Source organism: Chiloscyllium plagiosum, unplaced genomic scaffold, assembly GCF_037043375.1.
Source record: "Chiloscyllium plagiosum isolate Xiang-an unplaced genomic scaffold, Cpla_swu_hap1 HiC_scaffold_15, whole genome shotgun sequence".
In the NCBI taxonomy this organism is placed as follows: Eukaryota; Metazoa; Chordata; class Chondrichthyes; order Orectolobiformes; family Hemiscylliidae; genus Chiloscyllium; species Chiloscyllium plagiosum.
This window is the reverse complement of record NW_028270153.1, coordinates 56,280,344-56,294,067: the sequence shown is the minus strand read 5'-3', so window position 1 is coordinate 56,294,067 and position 13,724 is coordinate 56,280,344. Positions and strand designations below refer to the sequence as shown.

The following is a 13,724-nucleotide window of genomic DNA, read 5'->3' as shown; positions in this document are numbered from 1 at the left end:
AAGCTAGGCAGCATCAGGAGGTGGAGAAGTCAACGTTTTGAGTGTAACCCTTCTTTAGGACTGGGAGCTGCAGATAAAAGGATTGGTGGGGGCAGGGTGGTGAAGTGGAGATAGTTGAAGACAGGTAGAGGGTACAACCTGCTTGGTCAATGGGAAGAATGAATCCGGGAAGTGGCGAGGAGGAGTGGAAGGGAGGGGGAGGTGCTGGGAAGGAAGTCGGGGAAAGGAGGTTATTTGACTTTGGAGAACTCAATGTTGAGTCCTCCAGGCTGTAGGCTCCCTCTTATTCTAAAGCTATGACCTCTCATTCTAGATTGCGCCACACGAGGAAACATCCTTTCCACATCTACTTTGTCAATCCCCTTTCGCATCTCATATACCTCAATCAAATCTCCTTGCTTTCTTCTAAAATCCACAGAAGAGGCTTAAACTGCTCAATCTCTCTTCAAAAGATAAACCCCTCATTTCTAGAATCAATCTAGTCTCAACTGAACTGCCTGCAATACGACATCTTTCCACAAATAATTCCATAAGCCTTCCTGATTAGCTTCTACATCCGTGTACTTGCTTTCTGTGTTCCATGCACAACAACTCCCAAGTCTCTTTGTGTTGCAATTTTCTGCATCCAAGTAATACCTGTTCTTTTGTTCTCCTTTCCATATTTTCCAAAATTATACCCCATTTTGTCCATTTACTTAACTAATCACCATCTCTCTGGAACCTGTAGCCCTCTCGCAACTTGCCTTTCCACCTATTTTTGTGTCACCTGCAAATTTTGCTACAGTAAATTTGCTTCCTTCCTTCACGTCATTAGTAAATATTGTAAGCAGTTGTCTAAGTACCTTGTCAAAGGCTTTCTGGTAATCCAAATATAACACATTTACTTGTTCCTCTCTATCGACTCTGATTGAAATTTCCTTGAAGAAATGCTAATAGATCAGACATGATTTCAGTTTCAAACTACTTGATTAGATTAAGATTTTCTAAATGCTCTGCTATTATTTCCTTAATAAATGACTCCAATATTTTTCCAACAATAGATAATTGGTCTATAATTACCTACAGTTTGACTCCGTCTGTTTTTGAACAGGGGTGTCAAGTTCTCTCTGGAAAGTTAAAGCATATATTCAAGTGGCATGTTCTGAGAGAACACTAAACATGCCAAATCTGCTTGTATCTAACCCACCCACACAAAGCCTTTGTGACTTCACAATAGAAATCTTAGACATCTGTTATGCAGCAACAACAGGTCAGAACACTTGCTGGAGGCCATATTTGTTAGGTACAGGTCCAGGTGTATAAGATCACCTGCTTGACCTGCTGCACAACACTGGTACACATAAGAAATCAAAGAATACAAGTGTGTGGTGTCTGCTGGTGCACTCCAAGTATTTCAACACATTAGGAGATACAGAGGAATCTTGATTATCCGAATGAGATGGGCGGGCACTATTTCATTTGGATAATTGATTATTCAGTTAATTGATTCAAAGGCTCTCCTCTGGTGCTCGGAGTTTTCTGTTAGGTCCGTTCCCTGTTCAGGAGACTAGGCAGCAGCACACCGCGCGCGAGCCCACAACCCACCATCCGCACTCCACTTCACCCCATCCAACACTGCTCCCCCGTCCGCTCCCGCCCACCCCACCTGTTGCCCAAACCCCGTCCAACACCGCACCCGCACCCTTCCCAGTCCTGTCCAACACTGCCCCCGTTTGCCCCCATTCCTGTCCAACACCGCTCCTGGGCCCCGCCCTCCCACCAACCCCATTCAACACTGCCTCGGGCCCCCACCCTCCCACCAACCCTGTCAAACACCTGCCCCCCCCCCCCAAGCCCCGTCCAACACCGCCCCCTCCTCCTGCCCTCCCCCCAACCCTGTCAAACACTGGCCCCAGCCCCCGCCCTCCCCCCAACCCCGTCCAAAGCCGCTCCCCCACCCTGCCGCCCTCCCCCAACCCCATCCAACTCCACACAACCGCCCTCCCCCAACCCGTCCAATGCCGCGCCCCCGCCAACCCCGTCCGCCACTAACCCTCCAACACCACCACCCCGTCCACCCCCTAACCCCATCCAACACCGCCGCCCCCGCCCGCCCCTAATCCGTCTAACCCCACCCCCCACCCCATCCAGGAAGATCAGATTTAACCTGATGTAGTCTTCTCCCCATTAGCAACTCTGCTGAAGCTATCCCTGTAGTTCATGATGGATGGTCCTATAGTCAAATAGGAACTGAGACAATGTGGTACCTACAGAAGGTGTAGGCTGTTTCTTTAAGCCTGCCTTCAAAGTTGGGCTACTCTTTCTGCCAGACCATTAGACGATGGATAGTATGGAGCTGTCCTTATATGTCGAATACCATTCAACTTTAGGGAATACTCAAATTCCCTGTTGGGAAACGATGGCCCATTATCTGTGACCAACACTTCGGGGACTCCATGTATTGCAAAAGATGCGTGCGTAGTTTTTCTATCATCATTCCCATGTTTGTTGAATGAACTCTATACACATCCAGTCATTTTGAGTGGACATCCACAATGACTAAGAACATTGAGCCCATGAAAGGAACTGCATTGTTGACATATAACTGAGTCCACATTTCCTACTTCGCGGCCCAGACCGTGTTCCAACTTGAAATTATACCCACTTAGTATTCGAGCCCACAGCTGAATTCGACCTGAATCAACGGGCGGCACAATCTTCTGCTCTTTAAAAATAGACCTAGCAGAGGTTTCTGGTCTGTTATTATTATAAATTTACATCCATAAAGGTATTGTTAAAATGTCCTGACTCTGAATAGGACTGCCAAATCTACTTTTTCTATCTAGGTGTCTTTATGCTCTGCACTAGCCAAAATCCTGGATGCAGATGCTATTGGGTGTTCCTCTCCACTGGGTCACCTTTAAGGTAGTACAACCATGATGCCACAAGGGGAGGCATGGCATGTCAATACCAGATCTTGCTTGGGAGTAGAATGTGCCAACATCTTGGAAGGTGACAGCTTTAAGTGAGAGGCGAAAGATTTAAAAAGGACCTACAAGGGAATTTTTTTCACACAGAAGGTGGCTCCTAATTGAAATGAATTGCCAGAAGTGATAGATGCAGGTACAGTTACAACATTTAAAAGACATTTGGATACACATATGAATAGGAAAGGTTTCAAGGGATATGGGCCAAATACAGGCAAGTGGGACTAGTTGAGTTTGGGAAACTTGGTTGGCATGGAAAAGTGGGACCGAAGGTTCTGTCTCCATGTTGTATGACTCTAAGAATCGTTCTCAACCAATTCTGCACCATCCAGCTTGGGCCCAAGTCTTTTAGTACAATCAGTGGTGACTGAAACAGCTGCTTCTCATAGGAGATCAGAACCAAAGTTGTACCCTTAATCTGTAAAGGTTCCCCAGTATAAGTTCTCAGTTGAACTGAGGTCTTGTACAAACCTAAGGGCTGGAGTCCAGAACAAATTTTGTTAAAGATTGGTTCTGAGGTCACAGAACTGGGTGACCATTTAACCAGCTGTTTATTTTGATTGGTTGTGATTTGGATGTTGCTCAGCAACTTAACTATCCCAAACCATATATAGGTAGATTTTCCAGGGTGTGCACTCTCCTGGATACCAGCTTGTGACTTCTCTTACTCAATTTAAGTCTATGTTTTGCTGTCTCAAGTTTGCATTCTGGCAGCAACTACAATGGCTTGCCGGCCAGGATCTTGAAGAAAATTTTAACTGTTTGTCTTTGCTTTGGAGTTTTGCTGTGGGCTGACCTCGAGTCCCTCTGCTCAGGATATGTTCTGAGTGAGGCTATACAATTGTCTTCACTCTAGTGGTGTTTCTCTAGTTCAGTTGGACTGGTGAAGGTGTTCACTTCCATCGGAATACCCTGCAACTCATGCTTCACTCATTTCCAAAGATAAAGCTAATTGTAGTGCCTGCTTGAAGTCCAGTTGGGGTTCAACTAATAGGCACTTTTGTATGGTTACATCATTAATCCCATATACCAAACAGTCTGTCAGCATCTCATTAAGGCTAAAATCAAAGTTACATCCCTCTGCCAGTCATCCTACATTAATAAAAATCCTGATATAGATTTCCCTGATTCTCAAATTGCTGAGTAAAACCAATAGCATCTCAGAATTAGAGGAGATTTGGGTCATAATATTCCTTAACTAAATCCGTCAACTATTGAAAGGTTTTAGTATCTGGTGCCTCAGGGAAAGTAAGGCTCCTAATAACTAAAAAAAATTGCATTTCGTCTGTCCCAATGTTACTTACCTGGAAAAGATAACACATTCTTTCCACACACTGGGTCCAGTCTTTGATGGCAGGAGATCAAACGAGTCAAGCTTCCAAAATAATGGCGTGATGCCAGAAATGCTTATCCCAACTCAAAGTCAAGTGTGCGGAGCAAATTTCTTCAGGAGCATACTTTTCTCTCATCACCACTGGAATAACTTACAGAGGCCAATATCCTATCACCAAGTCACCCTTTACTTACACAAGGAGAATCGTTGACACTGATCCAACTCCCTCAGAGACAGCTGTCGGAGCGAACAGGATGTCTGGCACTTCTGTTCTCATTTGTCAGGCTGGGTTCCATGTTCAGACCAGATTAACAGCCCCAATAAGGGGAACTCATAGTCTGAGGTCCATCTGGCTGACCTCATTACCATCACGACAAAAACCATTAACAATTCAAACAAAGTACTGATGTTTAGTTTAGTGTGTTTAGAATTCAAAGGCAATGATGTTGAGCTAAATGTGTAAAGAGCCCTGGGTCAGCAGTGGCGAAAAATGAAAAAGTAGTTTTACAAGGGTGGCATCATAACTTGGATATTACAGTCATCATTGAACTTTAGATGAGATTGGAAATAACGTGATAGGGGATTTTAAAATAATGAATGTATTGAATGGCATAGACTTGGAGAGAATTCCATCAGTGTGACCATTCAATGTGTGGAACTACAAATACAAGATAGACACTTGTAAATCAATGGATAGATCAATAGAAATTTCGTTGCTCTAAAGATTACAATGGTTAATCTAAATATCTTAGATAGTTTCAAAAGAAAACGAGATGAGTACATGAGACAGAGGGCAATAGAAATATATGCCGCGATATTGAGAAGAGATAAATGGAAATGGGTGGAGGCACCTGTGGATTATTAATATCACCTCAGTCCAGTTTAACTGTATCTGTGCTGCACGGTTTGTGTAAAATAACCCAGAACAAAGAGTGTTGCTGATGTATCATGTTGCATATTGACCCTCTGTGTTGAATGCGGGACCCCTTTAATTTAACTATATTATTGCTTGCTAACTCTACTGAAGGGAGTGCAATGTGGAGAGGGACTTGGACAAGAGTGCCGCGCAGGCGCGGAGGGGAGGGTGTGGCTGGGCGCCGCGCAGGCGGACGAGCGACCTGAGCCCGCCAGCTGCAATTTCAATCAAGAGGCGGGCAGCGCGTGCGGGTTGTGCTCGTTGAGTCCGTTATTCCGGAGGCTGTCAAATCAACTGCCTACCTACCAACCACCCGACGGTGCCAATGGCGGAACGCGGGGCCGTGGAGGATCTGCGAGAAGATGCTCTCATCGATTTCTTGGCGAAGAAAGGCGGCCGAGTGAAAAACAAGGAGCTGGTGGAAAAGTTTAAAAAATTCATCAACGCGCCGGAGCCGCAGCTGAAAGGTGAGGATTGGAGGGAGGGGTCAGTGGTGTCCATTCGCCCGGCCGCCCCTTCTCACACCTGGTTGGCCCGCGGTACCACTGATGTCGCGCCTAGCAACGCCTCTGGCTGTGTGAATGGTCAACCGGGCTGTCAATCATTCGTGGAGCCCCTGAGGTTCTGGTCAACCTTCATGGGGAATGGTGAACTGTTGGGATGGGCAAGTTTACCCTGGCATGGGACATCCAGGTGAATTTAAGGAATGGATGTCATTAAGTGGCAAAGGTTGGTTGGCATGCAGTGTAGGTTCTGTTAGTTAATTGGGTAATTGGTTATGGGGTTAGAAGGTTTCTGAAGAAGGCTCCACAGACTTATTGATCAAAGCCCTCCTCACCGAGAAATGCATGAGTAGCTCCAATATTAGATATCCCCCACAGTGGTACTGGGTGAGTGCAGTCTCCAGATTGGGATGGCAGGTAGGCAGTAAGGTGAGAAATTCCATCTTAATCCCTTTGCCAAGCAGATTAGAGGTAATCAATTTAAGGAGATTGGCAAAAAGATGAATGGGAATGTGGATAAGAATGTTTTCTTAAATAAAATCTGGAATGCAGTGCCTTGTGTGCTGTGAGGAGACTCAGTATCATACTGGCTTTAAAGGAATTGCATAAGTGCCTGCAGTGTAAATAAATACTGGGCTGTGGGGAAAATGGTACCAAGAGCAATGTTGTTTGGAGAGAGCCAGTACAGACAGTGCGGGCTGAATGACCCCCTGTGGTAGAATCACAGAATGACTGCATATTTCAAATAGGTAAATATGTATCTGGATTACAAAGTCCAAAGATCACTGTTTTGATCTGTAATCTGGAGATGACTTGTTCAGCTGTGCTGGATAATTGGCCCTACTGCTTCCTGAGATATAATCACCTACAGTCATTTGGCCCTAAATGCTTACATTTTTGATTGATATTGTTGAGTTTGAGCCAAATTAGGTTCAGAAGTGATGGCCATCTCAGCTAAATGGTTTTTATAGAAATTTTGAATCAATCTGTTCCTGCATATTATGACACAACTCTGGAGGTGAGACTTAAACCTGTTATCTGGCCCAAAGTTTGGGACACTACCACTGTACAGCAAGAGCACCAAAATGATCTTTATATACTCAAGTTAGATTTATATATGTTACATATTAATCATGGAGCAGTAGGCAGATTTTAAAAGAAGAAAATATAACTATATCTATCTTTGTTATAGTCAAGTGTTTTCTGTGGAATTAATTTAACTAGGTTTTGACAACAATGTTTCTAGTGAGTTTTGAGAAGATTTGTAGCTCAGGTTGAGGTTCTGGATATAGGTTTGCTTGCTGAGCTGGAAGATTCATTTTCAGATGTTTCGTCACCATACGAGGTAACATCTTCAATGAGCCATACACCAAACATCACAAACCTCATCAGCAAGGACAGTATCGTCAAGCTAGTGGACCTATGCCTTACCATCCACTTCACCTTCAACAACAAAACCTACAGAGAAACCAACGGAACACCCATAGGATCTCCAATATCAGGGTTCTTAGCAGAGACAGTAATGCAGAGACTCTAACAAATAGCTCTGCCAACCATCCAACCCAAACTTTGGGTCTGCTACATGGATGACACTAAACGAAACCAATTAGAGGAAACCTTCAAGACCATCAATAGTACTCTTGCTGGCATAAAATGCACTAAAGAGGAGGAAAACAACAACAAACTGCCATTCCCAGATGTCACAGTAGAGCGAACAGCCAATGGGAAACTTCAAACCAGCATCAACAGGAAAACAACACATACGGACCAAATATTGAACTACAGAAGCAATCACCCCTACATCCACAAACAAAGCTGCATCAGAACATTATTCCAACAAGCTTTCACACACTGCAGCAAAGAGGAACTATTCAGAGCAGAGAAAAATCACCTATACCGTGTATTTAAAAAAAGGTACCTAGTTTTCATAAAGAAAATCTGCAACGTTCAAGCTGTTCAAAAATTAACTTTAAAATACTTTCTTTGCTTATTGAAAATTAATACAGAATTTCAGGATCAGAGGTGTGGCAAAATCTGATCACAAATCACAGATTAGTGCAGACCCGAAATGTCAACTTTTGTCCTTCGATGCTGTCTGACCTGTGCTTTTCCAGCTCCGATTTTTATCAGCTCTGACTTCCAGCATCTATTGTCCTCTGTTCAATTCAATACTTTGCATGAACAAACCATGCAGGATGGTAATGGCTACCCCCTAGGAAGTGCCAGGAAATCACAACTGTCAGGTGACTTTTAATGTGCTTAGGGGTAAAGTGTCTGAGCACGGGGCCATTATTGGACTAACATGAAAGGAATTTTGGCACTATGGTACTTAACTTCCTCTGTGATCAGAACCTACTTGTCTTGGATTTTGAAATGCTTTTGGAAACATTGAGCAAAACTGATATCCTCTAAATGTGGTTTCTGCTGGGCTGATGCATTCATGTTAGCTGTAATTCCTAAGGTAGTCAAGAAATGGGAGCTAAAGCTGTAAAAGTGGTAAACAGTGCCTTTCCTCGCTTATTTGAATTGTAAAGGGGTGAAAAATCTGTAGGTCACTGATTTGCTTCAAATAATTCCTAATTCCAAGTTTACACCCCTTTTGTATAATTGTAGACCCCTCTACTCTGTCCAAACTTCCAGGTCAGGAGGTTTAACATCTGGAAGTTGGCACCGTACTTCTAAGTCAGGCAAGTAGATTAAGAATGATGACAGTAAAAGAGTTTGATGGCCTTAAGGCTGCAGGTGGGTTGGGACTGAAGCCTCAAAGGTAAGAATGCAATATGTATACCTGAGAGTCCCAGGGTCATTTTGACTCGTGGGTGCCAGAAACAATTAATGCTGTTGTCTGCAACTATGCCTGCATCCACCGTGCCCTGCTTCCCCACCCACCACACATTTTTAAAAAATGTATATACAAGCAGGTGTTTCCTTTGTCAGTACTGTAGAGTCATAGAGATGTACAGCTTGGAAACAGACCTTTTGGTACAACTTGTCCATGCCGACCAGATATTCCAACCCAATCTAGTCACACCTGCCATCACCCGGCCCATATTGCTCCAAACCCTTCCTATTCAAATTCTCATTCAGATGTCTTTTAAATGTAGCCTCCACCATGAATTATAAACCTCTATAAAGTCACCCCCCTCAGCCTTCAATGCTCCAGGGAAAACAGCCCTAGCCTATTCATCCTCTCCCTATAGCTCATATCCTCCAAACCTAGCAACATCCTTGGTTACTTGAAGATTTCTGATGACATTGGACACACCCTAAAATTTACAGGTTATCATGGGCAAGGCAACTGTGGAGATGCTCCAGAGAATGGACAACTCACCTAACCTGGCGAATAAGGGCTCTTTTCTACCTCATTCCAAACTTCTTTCACATCCTTCAGATTGGGATTGCCATTCAGGTACTTTCTGATTCTATAACTTCCTCTGATACTCACAACCTGGCATTTTGTTCCTATATCCTAAGGATCTCTGATGTCAGGTTGTGCCTGAATGCTCCCTGAACTTTGCTGGCCAATGCACATTGTCTCTGGAGTCCCCATTTTTTGGGATTCCAGGGCCATCCCAATATTCATAAATAAGTGTTTAATGCTGTTACTTGATCTCAAGCACTTATTCCTTTAAAGGTTCTGACTCTCTCAGCAACACTGGAGGAAAAAATAAAGTAATGTTTAATAGTTACCCAAGGCAATATGTTTGTATCAATCCAGACTATTAGTACCAGATAGCATATGTTCCATAGGTAAACCAAAAAAGGTTTTAATTAAATAATGAAAGCGAGTTGTTGCATGAGTTACTCCGATATAAAATGAGAAAATAGGAAGCAGTTAAATTGGTTTTTCATTGATGAAAGGAGTCCACAAAGAGCTACCATTATTTGGCTTTATCATATAAAACCACTCTTGTATAGAAAATATTTGAACAGTGGGAATTAATAAATATGAGATGTAAATTTGCTTCATCTCAACTTAAGGTCATAGAGAGAATCAGCATGGAAACAGACCCTTCGGTCCAATTAGTCCACGCTGACCAGATATCCTAGGTAAACCGAGTCCCATTTGTCAGCATTTGACCCATATCCCTCTAAACCCGTCCTGTTCACATACCCATCCAGATACCTTTTAAATGCTGTAGTTGTACCAGCCTCCACCACTGCCACTGGCAGCTCATTCCATACATTTTAAATCTTTCCCCTTTCATCTTAAACCTATAGCTTCTAGTTTTGGACACCCCCTACCCTCGGTCAAAGACGATGGCTATTCACCTTATCTATGCTACTCATTGTTATAAATCTCTATAAGGTCACCCCTCAGCCTTCAGCGCTCCAGTCTATTCTGTCTCTCCCTATAGCTCCAACCCTTCAACCCTTGCAAGATCTTTGTAAATTTTTTCTGAACCCTTTCAAATTTCACAACATCCTTCCTATTGCAAGGAGACCAGAAATGAATGCAGTATTCCAAAAGTGGCCTAACCACAATGTTCTGTACTGCCGCAACATGACCTCCCAACTCTTATACTCAATGCACCGAGCAATAAGGGCAACTGTACCATCACTACCCTGACTACCATGACTATCTGCAACTTCACTTTCGAGGAACAGTGAACCTGAACTCCAAGGTCTCTGTTTGGCAAAATTCTCAGGACCTTATCAATAGGTGTATAAGTCCTGCCCTGATTTGTTCTACCAAAGTGTAGCATGTCACATTTATCTAGATTCAACTCCATCTCCCACTTCTTGGCCCATTGGCCCATCTGATCAAGGTATCACTGCACTGTGAGGTAACATTCTTCGTTGTCCACTACACCACCAATTTATCATCTACAAATTTACTAACCATACCTCCTATATTCACATCCAAATAACTTATAAAAATGACAAAGAAACAGTGGGCCCATCACTGATCCCTGCAACTCACCAATGGTCACAAGCCTCCTGTTCGGTAAACAACCTTTTACTATCACTCTCTGTCTTCTACCTTCAAGCCAGTTTTGTATCCAAATGGCTAAATCTCCTTGGATTCCAAGTGATCTGCTCTTGCTAACCAGTCTACCATGCGGAACCTTGTTGAATGCCTTACTGAAGTCCATATAGACAACGTCCACTGTGCTGGCTTCAGCAATCCTAACCCCAAACCCTTCAGCAATCCTCTTTTTCACTTCTTCAAAAAAAACTCAACCTGTCTTTGCCTTTCCAAATACATGTAAATCCTGTTCCTCAATCCTCTCCAACAACTTGTCCACCACTGATATCAGGCTCTATTTTTCCCTGGTTTTTCCTTATCACCTTTCTTAATGGCACCACGTTAGCCAATCTCCAGTCTTCTGGCACCTCACCTGCCTCTATCAATGATATAAATATCTCAGCAAAGGGCCCAGCAATTCACTTCCCTAGCTTCCCACAAAACTCAAGGGTATACCTGATCGGGTCCCAGGGATTTATCCGTCTGTATGGATAAAGACGTCCAGCATCACAACCTTAATAAGTGGACACTTCTTTCAAGATAGCTCGACTTATTTACCCAAGTTCTCTAGCTTCTGTTGTCCTTCTCCAGAGTAAACACTGATGTAAAATAGTCGTTTAGTATCTTCCCCCATCTCCTGCGGTTCCATGCATATGTGGCCTTGCTGACCTTTCAGTGGCCCTATTCTCTCCCTAGTTACCCTTTTGTCCTTAATATATTTATAGAAATCCTTTGAATTCTCCTTAATCCTATTTGCCAAAGCTATCTCATGTTCCCTTTTTGTTCTTCTGATTTCCCTCTTCAGTATACTCCAACTGCCATTTATACTTCTCTGGGGATCACTCAATCCCTGCTTTCTACACCTGTTGTTGACATATGCTTCCTTTTTCTTGACCAGAACCTCCATTTCTTTAGTTGAAAAGTGTGGTGCTGGAAAAGCGCAACAGGCCAAGCAGCATCAGAGGAGCAGGAGAATCGACGTTTCAGGAATGAGGCTGGTGTGCCAAGCTGGCTGAGATAAAAGGGGGTGGGGGGGGGGAGGTGAAATTTGGGGGAGGGGTGCTGGGAATACGATAGGTGGAAGGAGGTGAGGGTGATAGGCCGGAGAGGGGGTGGGGGCGGAGAGGTCGGGAAGAAGATTGCAGATCAAGAGGGCGGTGCTGAATCCGGGGGTTGGGACTGAGATAAGGTGGGGGGAAGAGAAATGAGGAAGCTGGAGAAATCTACATTCATCACGTTTGGTTGGAGGGTTCCTAGGCGGAAGATGAGGCGCTCTTCCTCCAGGCATCGTGAGGCCAAGGTCTGGTGATGGTGGAGGCCAAGGACTTGCATGTCCTTGGCGGAGTGAGAGGGGGAGTTAAAGTGTTCAGCCACGGGGCGGTTGGGTTGGTTGGTGCGAGTGTTCCAGAGGTGTTGCCTGAAACGTTCCGCAAGTAGGCGGCCTGTCTCCCAATGTAGAGGAGACCACATCGGTTGCAGCGGATACAGTAATTGATGTATGCGGAGGTGCAGGTGAATTTGCGACGGATATGGAAGAATCCATTGGGGCCTTGAAGAGAGGTGAGGGGGGGAGGTGCGGGCGCAAGTTTTGCATTTCTTGCGGTTGCAGGGGAAGGTGCCGGGAGTGGAGGTTTAGTTGGTGGGAGGTGTAGACCTGACGATGGAGTGGTCTCTGGAACGCTGATAGGGTAGGAAAGGAACTATATCCCTGGTGGTGGGGTCTGGTTGGAGGTGGCGGCAATAACGGAGGATGATACGGTGTATCTGGAGGTTTGTGGGGTGGAAGATGAGGGCCAGTGGGGTTCTGTCCTGGTGGCGATTGAAGGGGAGGGGTTCAAGGGCGGAGGTGCGGGAAGTGGAGGAGATGTTGAAACTGATATAACCTTTGCTGTCTAACTGGCTAATACCTGGCATAACTGAAAAATGTGTTGCTGGAAAAGCGCAGCAGGTCAGGCAGCATCCAAGGTGCAGGAGAATCGACGTTTCGGGCATAGGCCCTTATTTAGGAATGAGGAAGGTGTGCCAAGCAGGCTAAGATAAAAGGTAGGGAGGAGGGACTTGGGGGAGGGGCGTTGGGAATGCAATAGGTGGAAGGAGGTTAAGGTGAGGGTGATAGGCTGGAGAGGGGGTGGGGGCGGAGAGGTTGGGAAGAGGATTGCAGGTCAAGAAGGCGGTGCTGAGTCCGAGGGTTGGGACTGAGATAAGGTGGGGGGAGGGAAATGAGGAAGCTGGAGAAATCTGCATTCATCCTTTGTGGTTGGAGGGTTCCTAGGCGGAAGATGAGGCGTTCTTCCTCCAGGCGTCATGTTGCCATGGTCTGGCGATGGAGGAGGCCAAGGACCTGCATGTCCTTGGCGGAGTGGGAGGGGGAGTTAAAATGTTCAGCCACGGGGCGATTGGGTTGGTTGGTGCGGGTATCCCAGAGGCATTCTCTGAAACGTTCCGCAAGTAGGCGGCCTGTCTCCCCAATGTAGAGGAGGCCAAATCGGGTGCAGCGGATGCAGTAAATGATGTGTGTGGAGGTGCAGGTGAATTTGTGACGGATATGAAAGGATCCCTTGGGGCCTTGGAGGGAAGTGAGGGGGGAGGTGTAGGCGCAAGTTTTGCATTTCTTGCGGTTGCAGGGGAAGGTGCCGGGAGTGGAGGTTGGGTTGGTGGAGGGTGTGGACCTGACGAGGGATCGTGGAGGGAGTCGTCTTTCAGAAACACTGATAGGGGAGGGAAATATATCTTTGGGGTCTGTTTGGAGGTGGCGGAAATGACGAAGGATGATACGATGTATCTGGAGGTTGGTGGGGTGATAGGTGAGGACCAGTGGGGTTCTGTCCTGGTGGCGATTGGAGGGGCAGGGTTCAAGAGCGACATAAGTTAAAGTTATGAATGTATACTCCCAAAAGATGTTTTTTAATCCTTTTTATTAGATTAGATTATTTACAGTGTGGAAACAGGCCCTTCAGCCCAACAAGTCCACACCGACCTGCCGAAGCGCAACCCACCCAGACCCATTCCCTTTTGTTGGTGTTAATGCTTTGCTGCC

The 13,724-nt window shown here is 45.1% G+C and overlaps 1 protein-coding gene across 1 annotated transcript in view; it reads left to right on the top strand.

Moving 5' to 3' along the window:
• The first annotated feature begins 5,418 nt into the window (after positions 1-5,418).
• LOC122559953 (ankyrin repeat domain-containing protein SOWAHA) overlaps positions 5,419-13,724 on the top strand; it is a 133,474-nt gene continuing 125,168 nt past the window's right edge. The window contains 1 exon segment of the mRNA XM_087994962.1: positions 5,419-5,682. Within this exon segment, the coding sequence (XP_087851088.1) occupies positions 5,541-5,682 (142 nt within the window). The 5' untranslated portion in view covers positions 5,419-5,540.